Source organism: Misgurnus anguillicaudatus, chromosome 15 (genome assembly GCF_027580225.2).
Source record: "Misgurnus anguillicaudatus chromosome 15, ASM2758022v2, whole genome shotgun sequence".
NCBI classification, from domain to species: Eukaryota; Metazoa; Chordata; class Actinopteri; order Cypriniformes; family Cobitidae; genus Misgurnus; species Misgurnus anguillicaudatus.
The window spans coordinates 13,540,631-13,564,786 of NC_073351.2; the positions used below are offsets into that span (position 1 = coordinate 13,540,631).

At 38.4% G+C, this 24,156-nt stretch overlaps 1 protein-coding gene and 1 long non-coding RNA gene across 2 annotated transcripts; one reads left to right on the forward strand and one right to left on the reverse strand.

The window, feature by feature from the left end:
* Window positions 1-2,854: 2,854 nt before the first annotated feature.
* On the forward strand, window positions 2,855-13,135 carry bmp16 (bone morphogenetic protein 16). Its single transcript, XM_055174237.2, has 3 exons — window positions 2,855-3,364; window positions 11,006-11,337; window positions 11,658-13,135. Coding segments are annotated over exons 1-3 (1,278 nt in total). The 5' UTR covers window positions 2,855-3,362; the 3' UTR covers window positions 12,602-13,135.
* LOC129419188 (uncharacterized) lies at window positions 4,176-23,934 on the reverse strand. Its single transcript, XR_008636395.2, has 3 exons — window positions 23,471-23,934; window positions 5,917-5,951; window positions 4,176-4,679 (listed from the first exon to the last, which is right to left on the reverse strand). It is a non-coding gene; the product is annotated as an uncharacterized lncRNA (long non-coding RNA).
* Window positions 23,935-24,156: the final 222 nt, after the last annotated feature.

Consider the following 24,156-nt stretch of genomic DNA (forward strand, 5'->3'; position numbering starts at 1 on the left):
TGTAAGACGCAACACCAGCCAAGTTACAGTATGAAAAAACGCGGCTTATAGACCGAAAAATATGGTAGTTAAAAACGCAAATCTTATTCCCTCCTCGAAACAATCTTTCTTTACTTCCGGTCATATGGTATGGCATGACCCAACTTTCAACGATCCAATAAATTCTCGATGGACGAATTCAAGTCCAACCCTACTTTTTTTTTCATTTTTAGAAGCCGTTTCACGTGACATCACAACAAGGAAAATAAGACAACCATGACTTCCTTTTCATGGCGACTTTAATACCAACCCAGGAACCGCATAGTATGTGCCAAAAACGTTCGAAACATTTTAACAAACATATGATGCTGTCCCGAGAATTTTCGGGTGTTTCTTGAATCGCCTCCCACCTCTGCAATGGATTTGTGGGTGCACTGGAGCAATCCTTCCTGGAATGCATTGGGCTTTCGTTTGCAGGGACGTGGGGCTCGCCGAGTGGTCGGGGGTGTTCACTGGTGTGCTCACACGGAAATCGCTGCAGATTATGCTTTCCAACAGGTATTATCGTAGTTTTTGTCCAACTCCATTGACTTGTATTAAATATGCTGTGAGGTACGGTATTACTCCGTGCCAGGAACTGTGTTTGTATTCTTGCAATTGGCAAAAGCGGATTATCGCCACCAACTGGACTGGAGTGTCTATTATTCAAGCTCTCAACCGAAGAATGTACGGGTGTGAGGCGTTTCGAAAAATAGGTCCACAAGTTTACAACGAATGCTAAAACACCTGTTGGAAAGCATCTTTTGCAGCGATTTTTGTGTGAGCATAGCAGTGAACACCCCTGACCACTCGGTGAGTTTCACGTCTTAGTAAACAAAAGTTTAATGCATTTTAAGAAGGATTGTTCCAGTGCACCTATACAGCCACTATAGAGGTGGGAGGTCATACAACAAACACCCGAAAATTCTCGGGCCAGCATCATATGTCCAAATTTCAGTCAAAACCGTTCTATTTCATCATAAACAATCTGAAAACAGGGCTTTAAGTGTTAAATACCGAACTTGTCCTTTAAGTTTAAATAACATAAAAATAAATATTGAATTGAATTGACAAAAATGCAGCTTTTTACAGTACTGGCACCATCCTTAGCTACTATACAGCAACGACAACATCATCCTAACATCTTCGCAGTGAATTTAATAAACAGGAACACCACTCACATTAAACTGACAAATAGAGATTTTGTAAACTGTTTTTGTTTCACATGAACTCCAAGTTCAGGCACCTGCAAACAGATTCATTTGTCATGATTAGATTGATTCACGTTTGCTTCAATCTAGTTTGTATTCATGTATACACTGTACTGTAGGTCTCATAGTGTATCATAACCAACAGGGCCACATCTCCATTCCTCAGATAAAGTGGACGAGGACTTCTGTTGTTAAACATCTGATGGGTGATTACCAACATATTGCAGTTCAAAACAAGATGGATAGAAAGAAGAAAAGAGGAAGGTAACTGGATAAGAGAAGGAAAGATGAAATAAGATCATGTTTTTTATTGAGGCGGTTGTCAGTGTTATAGTAGAACTGAATATAAAGGCATATAGTATGAGCAGACTGTGACAAGAAGACAACAGAGTTCCCAAGAGATTCAACAGAAATATTTGCAGTAATATAGGAGGATTGCATTTGGTTGCATGTCGTTTCTTTGCAGGCCACAAGCCACAAACGGCATACCACGAGCGAGAGAGAGAGAGAGAGAGAGAGAGATTATGAATGAATTTGCACTGATCTGCATTAGGACATCATGTCCACTAAATAAATTGATTAATTTAGGATGCTCCACCCTTGTCGGAATGTAGAGGACTCTCCCGACTTGCTGAAGGAAATGTGAGGGCGATGACTTATCTCTCTTTCTCGTTCGGAACTGTTTCTAATGCTGAAAGCGAACATCAACCAGAAGCTGACGTCCACAGGAAGACCATCCTTTTTATCATCCGACAGTAGTCTTGCTCTCTTTCCTTCCTTTTTATTTCTGCATTGCAATGTCATTCATTTAACAAGTTGGAAAATCTAGCCTGGCTAGCTGGTTTGGCTCTCAGCAGGTCACCAGCATACTCAATTCTGAATGCTGATCACTGCAAGCTTCTTATCTACTGCAAACATCACATGATCAACCAGAACACACCGGTCCACCTCTTTTTAAACACATGCATATTTATTTGGATAGGCTTAGTATGCACATCAGTTGAAGGCATCTTAGCATTGAAAGTTTCTCTGCGTTTTTGTGTCTGAGAGGGTGGAGGGTGTGTGTGTGTGCGTTTGTGTACAGTATGTGTGTTTCAACTGATTCAACAGATGCAATCCAATCTGTCAGACAACATTTGTGAGGTTATAGACATTTTCTCATTGCCCTGCCAGATGCATACCAATGCGGTGCACCACCAGAAGGACGAGCGCACCTTGTTGCGCTCTCATTATCCCGGCGCCCCGTTCTCTCTCTTTCTGGTGATAGATGTGCTCTCCTGGCACCCTCCGGCTATTCATTCGCACCAGTGACAGTAAATTAATCTTGTATCATCATTACTTTTCTTTCACCTTCATGACACCCTCCAGAATAAACACTCGGTTAGATAACGTCAGATCAACCGGTCGTGCCGCCCATTGTGTGCTCGACTTTATCTTTGATGTTTTTTTTCCTGTTTCCTACAAAAGAAACATTTAGACTAAGATGTAAAGTTGTAAATGGCAATCTGACCTGCACTGTGTATCCAAAGCAGCCCTGACCTTATCTTTCGGCGTGTATGTGTGTGCGTGTGTTGTAGATTTGGGGAAGGGGTGGAGAGTGGGAGGGGGGCTTTGGTGACATCACTATCGGGGAGGATCCGAATGGACAGGAAAGTCAATTAGAGTTTAACTGAGTTTAACAGCTGGTATGGGAGAGAAAGAGAGAGAGGGAGAGGAAAAAGAGGAGGAGAGCTCAAAAGAGCAGGACAGACAGATTCAGAAGGGAAGGTAGACAGTCAGCAACAAGAGGGAATTTTTGCCGGCAAACAACTTTCTATTCCAGTAAATATCCACGTTTTGAGTGCTGATAGACCACAGCATTGTCGGTTCGGTTTCTTGGAGGGAGGTGAGGGGGAGCAGAGGTCGGTCAGCAAGAGCCGGTGGATATTTTTTAAGAGCGCACTTCTCTGACACTCGCAACACGATGAGTGCTGCCCTGCCTCTTGCCCGCTTAAGCCACGCTCGCTAACCAGGAGAAGAAGGAAGAGTGAGACAGCGTCCACACCGTCCTCAAGAGCGAATGGGAAGAGAGGGTCTGTAACGCTGGAGCTCAAGGACAAGCCATGGACTCTGCACACCTCCCACTTCACCTGGATGTGAGTACGACACATGCACACAAAACCGAACGCATCAGCGGTCACATGATAACCTAGAGGAAAATTGATTGTTTTTTCAGGGTAAACAAAAATTAGATCATTTTTGGCAAAGTAAGAGTACAGAGGTATGAATTTAACGTGGGGAGCATAGGTCAGATAACAAAATTAGATGTAATGAGAAATTCTTGAGTTAACAAAATCTTAGATTTTTGATAGCGTGTAAGCACATTTAAGCAGGTTTTGAGATCTGAGATCTACAAATCTAGAAAAGACACGAATGAGGTTTAAATCAGTAGTTTATGATCTGTTTTTCAAGGAACAAACTGAAATATTTAAAAAATCTTAGGTATATATAGATACTCCAGCTTTACATTTTTTTATCAGCTAAAACAGCGTTCAGATTCCATGACTAAGATTAAACTCAATTAACTCAAATAACGTCAACTAAACAACCACTACTGAGTCACGTTCCCTTTCCATGAGCTGGATCTATCTGATTTGTGTTAAAAATTCACACATATATGTAACCCTGGACCACAAAACCCGTCACAGTGGTATATTTGTAGCAGTTGCCAAAAATCATTAGGATATTCCTGTAAGTAAAGATTATGTTTCATGAATATATTTAGTAAATTTACTAAGTAAATGCACAAAAAATTGCTTATCATTAGTAATATGCGTTGCTAAGGACTTCTTTTGGACAACTTTAAAGACAATTTTCTCAATATTTTGATATTTTTCACCCTCGGATTCCAGATTTTCAAATAGTTGCATCTCATACAAAAAAATACTTTGCTGCCTTAACTTTTTTGTTGAATCAACTCGGATTTACAAGTCATTTCAACGTACTATTATTTATATCTTGACTAGAGATGAGTTGTTGTAACTACAGGTGAGTTGTTATAACTTATAAAATTAAGTTGACTTTTCTCAACTATATTTTATAAGTTGTGACAACTCATCTCTGTTGACATGACTCGTAAATCTAAGTTGATTCAACAAAAAATTTTAAGGCAGCAGTTTATTTGTAAAAAAATGTAAGTTTATTATGCATCTTTTAGATGATGTATAAATCTCAATTATAAAGTTGTTTGTGTCCCAGGGTCACATATTGCTCACCAAACCCAATGTCAGAGGATGCTTCATCAGAGCATCCGATTCAGGTTTTTCCACAGAAGTCATAAAAGTCAGTTGAAGTCAAATGTTCCCATTTGAACTGCCATGATGTCCATGTTGTGTGGCTGGATATCAGCTGGAGCTTACAGGAAAAGAGAGGCGAGTGTGAATATGAGGGACTGGGCTGAATGAGTGCGGTCTGGATAGAGGATGAAATGTATAGGTAAAATACACAGCGAACTAAGTAAATATGATAAAAATACATGCTACAGTAAGTAATTTATAGCACAGCTGAGGTTTCGCTCACATTTTGGGACGTTATCGTTTTTGTATGACTTAAAATACACTGTACCTGGTTGCCTTTAAATTTTGAGTCAATTCAACTTAAAATGTTAACTCAAAAAAAAAGTAAACATATTACTAAGTTGAACTAACTCAAAATTTAAGGTAACCATGTACACCCTAAAATCACTAAATAGCACTAAAAGTGTTTCACTGGCTCGTAATCATAGGGGAACCCTTTTAGTGCCATTTAGCACCTATGTAGCACCATATTGTGCTATATAAAACCATATGTGGTGCTATAGTGGTGATATGTCACCCCCGAATGGTTCTTCATAGGTGCTATATAGCACTAAAAATGGTTCCCCTATATGATTACGAGCTTTTTGTGCTATTTAGCACTAATTACTTTAAGTTGAAACAACTTTATACAGTAAAAAAGTGCCCCAACCCCCTTTGAAACCAGCAAACAGCCCAGCCTAACAGACCACATAAGACCAGCATAGGTTGGTACGCATTTTCTTCTTCACCGGAAAGATGTGATATTATTGTCTTCAGTATCTGTAATTGATAAATGTTGATATTTTGGTTTAATGTGGTATAACGGTTATGTGGGATTCTAGGAGGAAATGGTCTAGTCTTGTCTGGTCTACTCTACTCATCCTTGGAAACCACTTTAGACAGCTCTGAAACTGACAAGCAATATATAAAGTGTTTGCGTGTGTGTGTTCCTATAGCTGTCTGTATTAGTGAGTCCTGGTGTGGGTGCATGTTGGCATGTGTATAAGCATGTACCTTTACTTTACAGCACGAATGCGGTCACAAAGGATTGTTGTACTAAATGCTACAGGGCACAAATCGAGGTCCGAGCCTCTGTCATTATCTTTTAATCAACCCAGCTGGGATAAATTAAAGGTCTGTGCTAATATGGTCCAATAAAACCGCCCTGCAAGCTATACCTGCAGTATTATTCTAATGATTTCATCTTCTAAACGCAGCAGAACAGAGGCACGGCTCTCACCATCTGGGACTTCTCATGATGTGCCTATAGCAGTTATGACTTGAGGGGGAAATGAGTGGACCCGCTCTACTTTTAGAAAGTTCCTTTAAAAGAAACAGTATTCCCGAATATGAATGTGTCATTATTTACTCACCTCACGTCAATCCAAGCCTGTATGAATGCTTTATTCTGTGGAAAACAAAAGGGGAAGTGCGTATCACTGGCTGATTTCTCTTTTCCAAGCTTCACAGAAGCCGACAAAGGGACCACAAATTATATGAAAGTGATTCAAGTCTATTTTATAAAGCACTTTTTTATAACGTTGCAAAGCAGCTTTACATAAAAGAAAAAGAAACCACAGATAATGGGATCATTATTAATATATAGTACATAGAATGGAATTAAACAGAATAAATTGTACTATTGGAAATTAAATTGTCTGCTTAATAATAAAAATAATAATATACATATACATATTTAATAAATATACATAAATATTACAAAATAATAATATAAATATACATATTTAATAAATTTACATAAATAATAAAACAGTATATATCAGTTGACTATGATTAATATAATAAATGACAGGTGCCATATTAAACATGCCTTTCCATCTTACATAGAAATTGCCCTTAAAGGGATAGTTCACCCAAAAATGGAAATTCTGTGATTATTTAGTCATTCTCATGTTGTTACAAACCTGTATAAATGTATTTGTTCTGATGAACACAGAAGAAGATATTTTAATAAGAATATTTGTAACCAAACCAACCAGAAGCCCCATTGACTTCCATAGCATCCTTTTTTCCTACTATGGAAGTCAATGGGGCTTTTGATTGGTTTGGTTACAATCATTCTTTAAAAAAAAACGTTGTTTGTATTCATCAGAACAAAGAATTTTATACAGGTTTGTAACAACATGAGAATGACTTAATAATGACAGAATTTCCATTTTTGGGTGAACTATCCCTTTAAAGGTGCAGTGTGTACATTTTAGCAGCATCTAGTGGTGAGGTTGCGAATTGCAACCAACGGTTCAGACCACTGCTCACCCTTCGCTTTTGAAACGCACAGAGAAGCTACAGTAGCCGCCACTGGAAAAACATGTCATCAACGGAGACAACTTAGTAAAAAAAGTTTTTCCATTAACCCTTTCCCCGCCAGCGTTTAAAAAAAAAGTTGCCAGCCAGCGCCAGCATTTTTCATGATTTTCATAAAAGTTTAATGCCTTCCAGAAAATGTTCTTCTTTAAATATATAAACAAACAATATACCCTCTGCTTTCAAACAAAAAAAACGTTTCATCCTACCTTCATTAGTTCTCTTGTAATCCCCTCTCAAACATGGGTAGGTTTCTTCAAAAACACCCAATTTTGAGCAAAAAGCTGAGATAATTCCATTTTTGCGAAGGACTTTGATAGAGATCAGATGCAGAGCGATCTTTAAAACATACACGGAGTTCTTTCTCTTTCACGTGAGGCGCTACTTCCGGGTTGTATAAGTTGCAGAAGTGCGCCACCTGGTGGATAATAGCGTTATTGCGGAAAGACAGAAAATCTTGTCATTGGCGGGGAAGCGTTTTCTCTTAATTGACGAGATATCTCGTCAATGGCGGCGAAAGAGTTAAGGGGTTCTATAGAAACATGGCGGCACAAAATGGTGACTTCCATGTAAGGGGACCCTCGGTGTATGTAGATAAAAACGTCTCATTCTAATGTAATAAAAGCATAACGGTTCATAATAAAAAGGCCTTTATACACCCCTGGTAATATTGTTTTGTATATTATTTTGCATTTCTGTCAAGAGGTCCTTTAAAAAATTACACACTGCACCTTTAAAAGACAAAAAATAAGCACTATTGACACCATCTAAAAAATTTGTGTGAAACATGGACAGAAATATAAATTGGTTTTCACTGAAAGTCTGACCAAATCATTCAGGCCATTGTTGTGAACCAGATCAACCAACTGATTGAAAATATCCGACTCAATATAAAGATCAATCATTGACTTAATTTCCTATAGGCAGAAATTAAGATTTCAAATGCATGACTGAGATTTTGCTACACAAATTTGTCGCTAAAATTAAGTAATTGTATTACACAGAAAAGAATGCGGATGACCGCATGATGCGCAAGACAATGTCATGGAGATTTATAAAGCACTGTATTCATTTTTGGTTGCTATTTCTTTAAGAAAAAGATAACAAATAAAAGTGGGAAGAAAGTGAGGTAAGGAAAAGCAGTCTAGGGAATGAAAGAAAGGAAGAACAACAGGAAAGGAGAGCAGATGGATGGAGGTACGGAGCGAATCGTGAAACATGAAGACAGCGGCGGAGGATAAATCAGCAACAAGCAGAGGCACCGTGACCCCAACAGCTCTGCACCATTGACTGCTGGGTAAAATGCACGGGGAAAACATGAGGGAGCGAAAACTGGCCTTTCCTAGAACTCTGTAGGTCTGTAACAATATATCAATTTCAGTCATGCCTAACAGGAAGGGAACTGATAAGAAGAAATAAAAATAGGAAAAAGATGGAGGGAGAGAGAGACCACAATAAAGAAAGAGAGGGCAAGCAGGCTGAGTAAGATAAGTGGATATAAAAAAAAATTAAAAAGAAACACTCTCAGGTCAGAGGTCACATTGCGCTGGAAACGGCACGAGTCTGGCTGCCGGGGTAACCCCCACGTCTGTTCTGGGGTCACGCTGAAATCTAATAAAACCCTTTTCTCCTCCCCGACGCATGATTGCTCCTCTTCTCTTTGAGGAAGGGATTACGTGTGGAGAATCCAATCAGGGGCAGCGTAACGCACATGTTGCGTAAATGCACACAATGGGAGAGAAGGCGATCAGTAGATCCGCTCTGTCTCTAAGTTACACCTCCGTGAGGTCCCACTGAGCGGAACAATCTAGTAGATGGATAAAAGCCACTTAATCTACTTAACTGTCGGATGCTGTGGGCGTGTGGGAAGCATCTTATCCCCTGTGTGTCCTCTGTGGGTTTGGGGAATGAGTGTGAGGGAGGGGCTTAGAGGACGGTGGGAGGTCCTTGTCTGCACGTTTAACACCTGTAGTTTTGAATGATGTAAGATTCCCGAAGGAGTTACAGCTTTGCAAGTCTTGACTTGAGCCGACTGTACATCAAAGGAACATTTATTTTGAATCAGATGCAAGGTGTGTTTGGTCACTGTGAAAGTGTTTGATTTATTGTAAGGCATATGATGTATGATTCTTAAGGGAACCAAAAAGGGTCTGGAGTGGGGCCTCAGTACCTTGTTTTCTGAAGGCTCTCAAATTAGACCTTATACCGCTTAGACCCCACCAAAGTACTTATTTGTAAGAGGCACTTTAAAGGATTAAGGGGATTCAGAGACAGAGGGCTGATGGGTTGACAAGTCTGGATCATAATATGTAATAATTCGCTCATAGTGAAAGGCAGAAGACTTAAGCTTTTAAAACCTTACCAGCACTGTTTTTGATGGATTTCAGAGTGGCTAAACCAGGTGAAGCCCCGTTTGATAAGGCAGATATACCAACTACACCAACTTAAACTAAAGCAGCAAAGACCAGCATAATCTGGTTAATGTTTCAGTTAGTTTTTATCAGCACTGGGGGTTGTGGTCCAAACCAGCTTGCATGCTCGATTATTGCAGTTTTGCCCAACTGTAACATTTAAGAAATAAGACACGGTGGCACAGCGTTCCTTCAAATCACTGCTTTAATAAAACTCAAACACAAAAAACATGAAATCGCAACATATGACCCCTTTAAATCACTATAGTGCACACAAAGCACAGTCTTTGGTCAATTACATTTCTAGTAAACGGGACATAAATTCAAGTTCTGGCTGCTTCATCAAGTGTTTTTGGCTTATGAGATCGGTTTACATCTGCTGTTATTGTATCAGTTTGTTACCAATTATCGTACAAGCATCTTACTGTAAATGCATTTCTTGTAAGATTATAGATTTGATCTGATTGTTTTCTAAATCTTTGTTTTACAAAAGTTTAATACCCTTATTTAACCACATAGGTTGATTGACAGGTGAGTAAGAGGACTACTTTTGTAGTCGGGACAACAATACAAATCGTACTGTATGTGGTCACTACCTTCTTTGTAAAAAGTGAAAAGTTGGTTCAACTTAAAAAGTTACTTAAATTAGTTACACCTATAAGGTTTATTAAAAAAAAAAATAATAACAATTTTGGCTAGCCTTAGGGCTATTGGAAAGGTGCTATACAAATACCTTGACCTAGGTGTTACCAACGGACGTAATTTTTTAGGTTGATCCAACTTTTCACTATTTACAGTGTACATGCCCTGTAAAATATTTGGGTTGATGTGTAACTATAGGCTGTCATTCTGCGACAAAACTGACTTTACAGTGAAATTCTCAATACTTAAAGGAAAACACCACTGTTTTTCAATATTTTACTATGTTCTTACCTCAACTTAGACGAATTAATACATACATATCTTTAATGAATGCATGCACTTAATCTTTGTACAGAGCGTTGTGAATGTGTTAGCATTTAGCCTAGCCCCATTCATTCCTTAGGATCCAAACAGGGATGAATTTTATGCCACCAAACCCTTCCATGTTTCCGCTATTTAAAGACTGTTACATGAGTAGTTACACGAGTAATGTATGGTGGCACAAAATAAAACGTGGCGATTTTTAAGCAGATAAAAATTAGAACTTAGTTTGCAGTGCTTTGACCTCTGCGCGCAGTAACATCACCATTCCTGACTACCCTTCCTCACTCAAACTTCGGTCAATATTACTGCACCCGAGGTCGAAGTGCTGCAAACTAAGCGCTCTTCCACCATACAATATAGTTCTAATTTTTTTATCCGCTTAAAAAAATCACCACGTTTTATTTTGTGCCACTATATTGACGTGTAACTACTCATGTAACAGTCTTTAAATAGGGAAAACATGGAAGTGTTTGGTGGCTTCTAAATTCATCCCTGTTTGGATCCTAAGGAATGAATGGGGCTAGGCTAAATGCTAACACATTCACGACACGCTGTACAAAGATTAAGTGCATGCATTGAAAAAACATAGGTATGTATAAATTAGTTGAAGTTGAGGTAAGAACATAGTAAAATATTGAAAAACGGTGATGTTTTCCTTTAACAAAGATCCAACATACTCTAAAATATTAAAATACAACAAAAGAAAACTCCTTATGCTCTCCAATGGTCTGAAAGCATCTCTTTATGTCCCTCTCTCCAGGTCCAACATGTTCCCTGCTAGCCTACTGGTTCTGATGATCCTGCTGCTACCTCAATCCTCATCAGGTCACCAGGGAGATCCCAGTCAGACTAATGGAAACCTGGTCCTCCCTCTGGAGCCTAGTTTGGCCCACACCATTCAGAAACTTCTGCTAACTCGCCTGGGTCTACAGTCACACCCTAACCCCAGTCCGGAGGCACGTGTGCCCCAGTATCTTCTGAACCTATACAGATTTCACACTCAGCAGTACCATCTCATTGAAGACCCAGAGTTTAGCTACCCCTCCCAGCATGTGCAAGGAGCCAACACGGTCCGATGCTTTCACCACACAGGTATGAGCTTTTGACATTTATAAAGGTTCAATTTACCACAAATACACCATAGAAATGTGTTGAAGTCAATGGACTTGCGTTGAAAACATTACCTGTGGACTTAAATGGTCTGATGCTTTTCATTTTATTCTTGGCATTGATGTAGACACCTTGGAACACGTTGAGAAGAAGGTAGCTCAAGTCCCCAGAAAATGATGTATAATTATTTGGTTGGACGATTATGTCATTACCAGATAAGGGAGGTGTTGGAACATGATGAAAAGAAGTATTTTACAACTCACAAACTTAAGTCTCTTTCTCCTTTATGTCGTCATCTACAGAGCTACAGAGTTCTTCAGAAGAGAACGAAGAGGCAGTCGACCGCTTACGTATTGCCTTCAATCTATCTTCCATTCCATCAGACGAGGCCGTGGTGTCGGCAGAACTACGCTTCCTGCAGGAAGGACCAGACGTGAATTCTCACACGGTCAGCCTTTACCTCTCCGACGCTGACCCTGCATCAAAACCCGAACTTCTCCATTCACGTCGACTGACCAGAGACAAAAAGACGTCTGCAGAACTCTGGGAAACCTTTCCCCTGCATGGAGATGTGTTCAAGGGTATATCTGAGAAGTCTGGGAGCCTATCTTTCATCCTGCATGTTGTTGCAGATAACAGCAGTCTTCCGACAGAGAGACATCTGCGTGTGCGCAGGTCAGCGGGGCAGGATGAGCCCAGCTGGGCGAGGCAGAGACCCCTACTGGTAACTTATAACCACGATGGGCGCAGCGAACCGTTCGTACCCCTCAAAAAGCGGACCCCTGCTGGTAGACGAGGCAGGGGCAGATGGACTGGGGGCAAGTTTAGGGGTAACAGGGGTCAGGGCTTGGATGTGGGCTGGCAGGGGGGCTGGAATGAAAAGCGGGTGAAACGCAACGGAGGGAGGGCGGCAAAGCTCAAACGCCTCTCTCGTGCACGCTGCCGTCGACACCCGCTGTATGTGGACTTCAAAGACGTGGGCTGGAATAAATGGATCGTGGCCCCGTCCGGTTACGATGCTTTCTTTTGTCTGGGAGAGTGCCGCTTCCCACTGGCTGACCATATGAATTCTTCCAGCCATGCTATGGTGCAGACGCTGGTGAACTCTGTGAACGGGGCCGTGCCGCGGGCCTGCTGCGTGCCCACTGCCCTCAGCCCTATCGCTCTCCTCTATCTAGACCAGGAGGAACGTGTGGTGTTAAAAAACTACCAAGACATGGTGGTGGAGGGGTGCGGTTGTCGATAGCAAAACACTCGTGGAATAAATGCGCAAGATGGAAAATGAATGGTATTTTAAAGCAGACTTAATTAAAGGGACTTAAAAGAGGAAGTTCAGAAAGATAAGGAAGTAAAGTGAGTCAGAAAGAGAACTGAAAGAAAGCGAGGTAAACTGTTGATATATCATCATTAAAAAAATCTTTAAAGGAAGGTTCAACATGTTAAAAACGTTAAAATGTGTTGAGCTCAAACAATCGCATTTGTTGCATTAAATTGAAAAACAACATAAAAAAGTAAAAACTGCAGATTTGTTGCCAAGATCTGCAATCGAAAGTAAGAGATTTAAATATAACCTATAATTATTTTTAAATACTGAGACAACTGTATCTCCTAAAATAAATATGATTATATCTTTAACAAAGGTTTATACGTACACTGCAAAAAATTACTTTCTTGGTATTCATGTATTTTTTTAAGTACAAATATCTATAAATCCTTAAATTAAGATATATTTTCTTGATGTGCAAAATGACCTAAGAAAATAAAGCTAGTTTTTAGAAAATACATTTTTTTAAGTGAATTTCTGCTTAAACAAGCAAAAAATAAAATAAAAATCTAGTGGGGTAAGAATTTTTTTTTGGACCTTTATTCTTAATTAAAGGAAAAAATAAGAAAAATGTTCTTACCCCATTGGCAGATTTTTCTGCTTGTTTTAAGCACACATTCTACCGAGCCCCTAAGATGACATTGAAGTAAAAAAATCTAAAGTTTAGTTTCATGTGCTCACGCAAAACCATGTGCAGAATTTTTTGTGTAGTTTTGCGTGCTTACATGAAACTTTCGCAGGCGCACATAAAACTATTGCGTGCGCACATGAAAGCGAAAGTTTCACGCGGTAGTTTCACATGCACACGCGATAGTTTCACGCGAGCACGCAAAAGTTTCACGCGAGCACGCGATAGTTTCACGCGAGCACGCGATAGTTTCACACGCGCACGCAAAAGTTTTACGCGAGCACGCGATAGTTTCACATGCGCATGCGAAACTAAACTTTATTTAATTTTTGCTCCATGTCCCCTTAGGGGGCTCCATACAAATTCACTTAAATTTTATATTTTTTATATTTATATAATTTTTAAAAAACTAGACTTATTTTGATCATCAAGATAATGCATTTTAATATTTAAAAATTTTCGTATAATTGTACTGAAAACAAGACAAATATACTAAGTAAGAAAGTCATTTTTGCAGTGTATTGAACTCAATATCTCTTCCAATAGAAACACACCTGTAAATAAAAAAACATGATGTCAGCATTATGCCACAAATGCTGTTGATTAAGCTTAACTTGTATTGAACATATTGAGTCTTCCTTTAACATGAGCACCTTCTCATAATCCTCTGGAGCCCAGCTTTGGCTTCTTGTGTCCAGTGACGCTCTGTATCTGTGTGACCTATGACCTGAAAAGCACTCAGTCCAAACGTGCCGTGTCCTTCGGTGTAATATACTCAAGCTTTCTGTCTTGTAAGCGTCCAGTTGCTATGTTACCGTGTGTCTTTCCTGTACTGTTTTGTGCGTCCTTTCTTCACGAAAACCACATCATCGACAACTCTAAGGGACCAAGAAATGACCAAAGACTGTGGTCGAGAGATGAAGATGCTGAAAGACTTTAAGCCGAGACTATAAGAGGATTGGACTCTTCATATAAACATTAAAGCATGCGCTGTGACAGAGGCATAAACTGATTGCAGGCACTTCTCACTATGAGCTATTTAAAAAAAATAATAATCATGACACCAAGAAATGATTATGTTATTGTTTGAATGTGCTATTATTTATGGTTACCTGTAATTTTTATTTACGGTGCAGTCCAAAGAAACGTTTGCTAAACAAATACTTCTGTGGTAGTAATGTAAATCTAATTTAAAAATGCATCTATATATAAATATAAATATATATATTTAAATAGCAAGAATATGAAATATTTAATCTTGACAATTACTGCAAATATAAAGTACAGTACAGATACCAAAACGCCTTATAGATCCATTTAAAGCCAGTCAAAACTGGTATCACTCATCTGTTGTTTTAAAATCAGCACTGAATCATGGCAGCTTTATAATGGCCTTATTTATCTACGAGGGCTCTTTCTTTACAATAGAAGCTTTGTGAAACAAAGAAAATCGCATAAACATTTTACAATCTTGTGCCAAAATGTTATGTATTGTGCCATACGTGTGCAAGCTTGGTCATTTGGTATTCAGCATAACTTTGTGTCATCATATAGCTATCAAAGCATTCATCAAACTGTTTGCATTGTTTAAAGAGTTATAAAAATGGAGGATCAACTAAGCTTAGTCTAACTCTAAGCTTATTCAATGTCCTGACATGAATAGCCGAATATATTTTACAAGTGTGACGCATTACTTGCAGAATTTAAACAAAAGCTTTGAAAATGTGTGACATTGTCTGGACCCATTGTGAAATGTGTAATAATAAATTGCAAACTAATCAGGCACTTCTCACTCTCAAATTGTTTTCTTTAACTGTAAATGCTTTAACTAATAGTGTTTGTAATTGAGATAAATCAACTATCTAACTCATTTGATCAATCTTATACTGTATAAAAAGCAGATGTCAAAGACAGTTTAAGAAGTCCACTCACTATTTGAAAGCCTCATTAATCTTACAAATCATGTTTACAGTTTGTTTTGGGGTCTCATATAACTTGAACATTTAAACCTAAAGGAACATTTGAGTGTACACTTAGTAATATAGGTCACATACCAGCATGAAAATGACTTTTGACCTGTGCAGCCTTTTTTCTCACCCTTGTATCTCTGTTTGCCATCACTGAGGAGTGGAGCAAGAAGGGTGGGATATGGCTGGTTTATCTTTCCAGGTGTTGACCTATGAACTGAATTGCAGTGGCATCGATACAGTCACATGTATAGCACCTTCCCACAGCCATAAATCAACAATTAGGCCAAAACATAAGCCAAGAACAAGAGATTAAAGACACATTTATTACACAGTTGTGTCACTCTTTTAGGATACATTTACATTACAGCGATGTGGTAAAAACGGAAAAGATTTGCGATTTTGTAAAATTACACATACACATGATGACACGATCAAAAAGATCCACATTTACACGGATCAGCGAAAACGACTAAAACACTGTATTATGTCTGGACAGTAGATGGCGATGTTACTTTGTAAAGAAACACTACACGCATGTGCACGTACACATATTCAACTTGATTTAAAGGTCACTTTCTTCCTGATCCCATTTTTTAAACCCTAATTAGTGTGTAATGTTGCTATAATAGCATAAATAATACATGTAAAATGTTAATGCTCAAAGTTCACTGTCAGGCGATAAATTTTCTTTAACAGAATTCACCTTTCAAAGCCTACAGTGAACGGCCGGTTTGGACTACAGTCCTCTACTTCCTGCTTTAATGACGTCAGTAGAACAGTTTTTTGACTAAACTCCGCCCACAGGAATACGTCAGTCGTCAGCTAAGCTAACGGCAAGAAGCTGCTATCGAATCACAACACACTGAACAAACTACACAATCAGAACTCGAAACGTATTTCTGAAGGAGGGACTTCATAGAACAAGGAAGACATCAGCCTGTTTTGAGGACAGTGAAAACAGCGGTATACAGATAAGTCAATTGTGTGAAAAATATCACATTTTTTACACGTGAAACATGAACACATGTTATATTGCGCACAGTAAACACAATCAAAGCTTCAAAAACAGAAAAAGAACAGGACCTTTAATAAGTTACAGCAACTCATCACTTGTCAAGATACTTGAAATTACTTGTAAATCCTAGTTGATTAAAGTTAAAAATGTATTTTTTACTAATTAAAATGACTTTTAGGGGGCATGCACACCAAAGCTTTTAAAAGCGTCTGAAACGCCTGGAGGACGCCGAGTGCCAGCTGTTTTTTCAGCTGAGCGCCAGCTTTCTTCAGCTGAGCGCTTTGGTAGCTATGATATTTCAGCTGTGAGCCGGTTGGTTGCTGTGGTAATGTCCCGCCCCTCCTCCACTGTAATTGGACAGCCGTGTGAGAACGGACATTGACGAGCAGAGCTTTTCACCCAAAGTTAAATATTTTTCAACTCTGCACTCAGCACAGAAAAAAAACGCAGAACGCTGGTTTTCAGCGCAGAAGAAAACTGCTAGCTGCTGGCTTATTTGAAAAACGCAGAGCTTCCATTGGAATCAATTGAAAACATGCGCCGGCCACGGGCGTAAAAGCTTTGGTGTGCACGCCCCCTTACAGTGTATAAGTCTAAAACTTAAAATAAGAGGTTTTAAGTTTGAACCAATGATTAAACTTGTATGTTGCAATGCAGAATGTTTTACAGATAAATACAAACAATCAACCATCAAGCACTTTTGTTTCGATGGACAATGAGGTAGGTTTATTATTAGAAGTGACACTGGAGTATAAAGTAAAGTATATATATATATATATATATATATATATATATATATATATATATATATATATATATATATATATATATATATATATATATATATATATATATATATATATATATATATATATATATATATATATATATATATATATACTTTGTTGAAGAAGCGTTAATAAACTCAATAATATATATATATATATATATATATATATATATATATATATATATATATATATATATATATATATATATATATATATATATATATATATATATATATATATATATATATATATATATATATATATACATTGTTGAAGAAGCATTAATAAACTCAATATCTTTTTAGCACAAACTGTCTTGTAGGCCGTCATCATTGTTTTGGTTATACTTTTTTTGTGGTTTACACATGGCATAATTTTCAAAAACTTGCAACATTGTCTTGTACATGACCGGACAAACGGCATAAAAATGTTTCAAGTTTTGGTTGAAAACGTAGAGTAAACAGCCCCTTAGATAAAGGGGCGATTCCTCGGACAGGGTTTAGGTTAATCCAGGGCTAGGCCTTATTAATATTAGGTCATTTAAGAAGTTTTTACTAACATATGTTACAAAATACACTACAGGTGTGCATCTTAAAGGATTAGTCCATTTTCTTAAAAAAAAATCCAGATAATTTACTCACCACCATGTCATCCAAAATGTTAATCTCTTTCTTTGTTCAGTTAAGAAGAAATAATGTTTTTTGAGAAAACATTGCAGTATTTTTCTCATTTTAATGGACTTTAATAGAGCCCAACACTTAATACTTAACTCAACACTTAACAGTTTTTTTCAACGGGGTTTTAAAGGACTATAACGATCCCAAACGAGGCATAAGGGTCTTATCTAGTGAAGCGATTGTCATTTTTGACAAGAAAAATAGAAGTATGCACTTTTAAACCACAACTTCTCGTCTAGGTCCGGTCCTGAAAAGCGCCAGCGAAACCTCACGTAAATGACGTAGAGAGGTCCATTAAAATGAGAAAAATCTTGCAATGTTTTCCTCAAAAAACATAATTTCTTCAAGAAATCACTTTCTTCAAGACAAAATAATGTCAACGAAATATGTTGACATTAAACAAGACAATGTGTTTTTAAATTAAAGCAGCTCAAACATGCATTTTAGTTTGGGACTAGGATAAGCCCTGTCCGGGGAACCTCCCCAAAATGTTTTTTAGCAAAACTGGGATGAAGATACTGTAGTGTATGTACTATATGTAAATATTAAGGTTGTTTAAACTTTAAAGTAATGACAGTCAAGTAGATGGACAATTAAAGTATTTAAATTGATACAGTATTTAGTTATAGGAGTGTTTTCCCAAACAGGGTTTAGATTAATCTAGGACTAGGCCTTAGTTAGTTTAAGTAGTTTTTACAAACTTAAATTAGAAAATCATTACTGGTGTTAATCTTGAGAAAAAAAACAATAACACTGATGTATATTAAGATATGTCAGTGCAAGATACATTTTTTTTCAGTTAAGGCGCAGCTCAAACAAGTATTTTAATCTGAGACTAGATTTAATCTGTCTGGGAAACCACCCCATAATGTTTACAGACCAGAAAGCTTGAGGGTATTCTCAGTCTTATAGCATAAAAACAATGCAAATAAACGTAACAAACCGCAGACAATCTTTTTGTCCGATCATGTTTCACCACCAAACCACATGCAACACGAATATAATCAGGCTTTGCTGTAATTCTCAACACATGATCTGAAAAGCTTAAGTTTTGTACGTTTTTCACCAAATGGCAAAAATATTCTGTGGAAAATATATATAATGTTGCTACATCAATGATATAAAAAATTTAAAGGGACACGTTCTGAATAAAAGGCTTGTAAGCACAAAAATTCTCACTTCAAAGAGCCTCCAATCATGCTGTGAAAACTATGGTAAATCCATTCAAATGTGTCCATTGGGTCCCTTATGACTGACAGGTTAAAAATACAATCCAACTCAACACTGTAGTCCCACTTTTCCGCTCATTTCTCATCAAGAGGAACAATGTGCCAAACAGTCTGCAACTTGTCACAACCATAAATGGCCTGGGTATGAATTTAAAGGTTAAGTCCATAACTAATAGGTGCGAGGTGCTTTATGTTTAAACCTTTTAAAATCTTTTGGCACAATGTCTTTACAGTCCATCCTCTCTCCACTTTCCAGCTATAGGTCAGACTACATTTATTGCCAAACATTTTACCTAACAAAATTCATATGTCTGTCATTTGGCAGGTGAGTTAAGCTAATTTCCATGCTTGAAACGAAACCAAAAATATGTAACTACTGGTTCGCACCGACGTCACATAGAGTATTTTCCTTTATCATCGGAAGAATCTGGTTGAACGTTGGAGTTTTGTGTCTTCACCTACAGTATAGAATTCCCATTTATTCTGTGTGGTCAAAGACACAGAAAGAAGCCAAAATAAGTAAAACCTCACACAGTTGGCAAGATCTGCAGACTGAACCATGTATACACAGAACACTACATCAAGCTGCTATAAAGACACATCCTGCTCCGGTGAATCCCTGCTGGCTCTATATTTAGCACAACTTAAAGGATAGGTCTACTGGAAACCCCTGAAATATTAAAGCGATATCACAAAAGCAAGATGAAATATAAGACAATGCGGGAATATCTTAGATCAGCTAAGAAAAGTTCAAAAGGCAAATCTTAAAGCTTTGATCAGTAAAGCAGGTGTGAGCTTTTGTAATAGACGGAAGCCACCAAGATACCTCCACCAAGCTTCTTAACTAGCTTAACCATCAAAGATTGTCATTGTTATGCTAGACCTGCACCAGCCACCATAACACAGCCTGGTTTATATAGTTTGGGTATCCAACTTCCCCAAAAAACAAAACATTTTGACTTTGCGGACGCAGGGGAAACCTGAAGAACAGACTTGATGGTAGTAGAGGTAATTACACACACACACACATGGACCAACCAATACTCCTCCTTACGATCTCTCCACCTAAGCCTGTTGCTTCCCCCGCAGCCCAGGATGAAAAATGATGTTTTTACAGGTGTCTAGCGATGCGGATGCTATCCCTGCTCGGCTGGAATTCACATTCGTTGCTCCTCCTTTCGCTTGCCCTCTCTCCCTCTCTGAGGTCTGTCTGCCAGAATATATGTAGTTCTGAGGACAGTACCCGCTTTAAGTGGATGCTATGGGAGATATATCACTAAAACATTACAGCAGGAGGGTGGCTCAGGTGGGAGCTTGGATATAACAGGTACTTTGGGGCTCAGCTTGTGTTGCGTTTGCGTCTCTTGTTTTAAGCAGACCCATGATGTCCTATAGACTCTCAGAAACTTTCTATATGGAGAAAGTGATATTTGGAGGACCAGGGAAGATGTTTTGTCCTGTTGGACACAGTTTCACTTAACTGCTTTTGTGTAAACAGTAAGAAATGAATCTTAAAATGAGTAGCTAATATTTTACCCCCAATATTCCTGATGATACAAAAACAGCTGTGATAACGTTTTAAAGACTCACTAAAGTGCCTTAAAAGGCACCTCTTTGTTTGATGCGTTGTCATACTTTCCTTTGAAACTGGAAGTAAGAGCGAGCCATACTGAGTGGGCCTTTCTTTATAGAAATAGTCAATAGTGATTAGTTTACCTCACGGCATACGGACTACCGGCACATCCGGGAACTTGACTGTAAATTTCGTCACCGCCCCTTTTCGGGGGTTAAAAAAGCAGCGCCTCCATTGCCTTCCATTCAAAACAGCGGAACAAAGCAACGTTTCCACACAGCCGGCAGGCGTAAATAACTTATGAAATCACTCAGATTAAACATGTCGAGTATTTATCTGTCCATCCTGCCTGCCATAAAGCGCGAAAGATACATTAACACATTTAATTTGGTCAATATAAAAACATGTCCCTTTCATTGTCACAGCGTCAAATTTGTGTAACAACGCCATCCAGTGATTGCTGGAAATATCGCTAAGCCAGTTAGTTGTATGGCTGGACGGAAAAGTGCACTCATTACTCTAAATATAAAGACATAATAAATAAATACGAAGTAACTTTCAAATACGAAGTAAAATCATTCACTTGCTTCCCTGTTGACTTGATGAGGTACGTGTTTAATGTCCGGGTAAGACACCTCTGGCCAATAGGGAGCGTTGTTACACAAATTTGATGCTGGGAGAATGAAAGAGACATGTTTTTGTATTGACCAAATTGGATGTGTTGATGTATCTTTCGCGCTCTGTGGCCGGCAGGGTGGACAGATAATTACTCAACATGTTTAATCTGAGTGATTTCATAAGTTATTTACGCCTGCCGGCCGTGTACGAAGGTTGCTTTGTTCCGCTATTTTGAATGGAAGTCAATGGAACGTCTAGTGCGATTTCCCCCAAAAGTGGGCGTGAACCTGTTCAGAGACATTCTATGACGTTGCGCCGGTTGTGCGTATGGAATCTGAAGAGCGCAAAATGATGTCATAAAAATCACTGATTCTTATTGGTGAGAGAGGCTATGATTTTTTTTTAGCAAAGTCCTCAAAGTGCACAGAAGATGAATGTCTTTGTGACTACTTGGAGCAGAATACAACACTAAGATGTGGCAGCCGTAGCGCCCCCTAATGTGTGGTTCAGTTTCTTAATTTTTATGTTGGCTTGACAATTGTAATGTAAACATTTTGTAATAGCTTTTAAACTTTTTTTCTGACTGAAAGCTTTCAAGATACAACCACCAAACTCGTGTCAGACTTTCAGGCTGTTCTAAAGTCAGTTGCTATATCTTTTCTTAGAAATCAGACTTATGGAATTCGTAAAACGGAAAATCAAACTGCCAAAATTCCCACTGACTTTGCCGGTTCTGAGGATTTTGTAGAAAAATGTGGGTTACCATATTTTAAGAGGCTGGAAAGATCTGTAAGAACATATCTCAAAATGAAAAACAACGGGGGTGGAAATGCTAGCTTGGTTCTACCAGACTCTCGTACATTTAATTTGTACAGAGAGTCTGGCCTCTCTCCATTGAGAAACGTTTACTTCCTTGTAGGCGGGTTCTCTGTTAAAGTTCAACACTATTGGATCTGCCCAGAGTCACTCAGGATCTGCCAGCCAATTGCTAACGTGTGGTTGTGACGTATATCATGCGCCGAACACACGTTAGCGGTTGGCTATGGCAGATCATCGTTCTCAGCCACTCCCTTTGTTCGCTGATTGGTCCTACAAAAATTTGATTTCTTGAAACACTGGAATAGACCGAAATCCCAGACGTAGTACTGAAGGAAAATGAAATTGAGCGGAAGTGCGTAGGAGGGTGCAAAATCTGCCCATTTTGCTGCCCAAAATCGCCCTATAGAGATGCCCATAAAACAATGTGTTAATACTACTATGATAAATTGTATAATTATATAATCCATACTGGCTAGCGGCCTAAGGAGTATCATCATTGACAGCTGCCAAGAGAGCAACACTGATGAGTCAGATACGGTCCGGCAGATGCGCGGCAGATGCGCGTGCATGTTTAGCTGGGGCCTTCGTCAAGCCAAGATCAAAGTTTGTTCACCTTTTGAATTCTTACTTTCATTATTTGCAATTTTTCTAGTTGCATATTTAGTGATTATGTCCTATCCATTGCCAAAAAAGCTTGCACGCACTTAGCAGGTTTTGCAACAAAAGATAGTCACATTTGATAAATGCAACCTGATCTCACAAATTCCCATGGTATAGTCACAGAATATTTTGCTCATTTATCCATGTCATTGTCACGGATCTCTGCATTTTTCCGTGTCCATACCACAGACTTTTTTCTGTGTCAGTTTCACGTATTGGTTATTTATTATTTTCCTATTTTTAAACCATTTTCACTTTGGTTTGGGGTTAGATTTGAGGTTTGGATTAGGATGTCACTTTAAAACTATTGGTTTATACATTTCTTTTTTCGGATTTTTAAACAATTGCTGCCTGACGTTAGGGTTAGAGTTGGGTTTGGGTTAGGATGTCATTTTATGTAACAGAAAGTCATTCTAACCCCAAACACAAGCGACAACTGTAAGAAAATAGGAAAAACAATTGAGTAACCAATACGTGTAACTGACACGGAAAAGAAAGTCCGTGGTACGGACATGGAAAAATTGGCAAAATCTTGTGTGACTATAACACGGAAATTCGTAAGATCAGCCTGGATAAATACCAATGAAATGACTAAAGTGACATTTGTAAAAAGTCTATTACTGACTAATAACCTTTTTATTACCATTAAAGTGAAATTACTGAATCTATATATAAGAGTTTGATAAAAAAAAAGCAAATTTACAGGAAAACATGTCACACGCACTTAGAGGGTTTTGCATTTGAACTATATAATATACACAATAAGGCCTCTTCAAAAATGCATGCAGAGATTGAGAGTCTACTGGCCAACCTGCAAGAAGAGAAAGGAAATGAAGAGTTGAAGATTGAAAAACAGAAGGAAGAGACGTTAAGACAGCTGTTGGGCTGTTTACTCCTCACATGAAGCCCACAGAGGAGAAGCAGGCAGGAAAGGTGGGAGTCTGGTTGCCAGGATGAAATCATCGTAGTCCTTGTTTTATGGCTTTCACAAACAAAGTGCTACGCAGTGCTACACAGAAGCAAAGGGTCAATAGCAACGGTGCCCAGTGCATCAGCCCAGTAAACAGAGAGTTCTCCAAGCAGCACAGCAGGTCTTCTCATTACAGAGCTGTCAACATCATGACTGTGTATCTATTTTAAGATGGTTTTCATGGCATGCCAAATAAAAAGTGACTAATGAGTTTAAGCAGCAAATTAACTGCTTAAACTTCTGAAACAATTGAAGCTGAATTTATGCTGGTTTGACAAATGTCTGCAAAGATTGGTTAGATATCGTTTTATATGCAATTTTTGAGTTGCATTTTTAAGTTGCAATTTCTGAGTTGATTTTAATGGATTGTGGCACTAAGCAATCCAATTTTTTTCATGTGTCATTGATTTTTTTATTAATAGAAGCTTTAAGGTAAGCTACAAGTAACATTAAAAGTTCAATTAAAATTAATATTTTATGTCCAGTTTTTTATAATCAGTCGTGTACTGCAACAGGATAATATATCT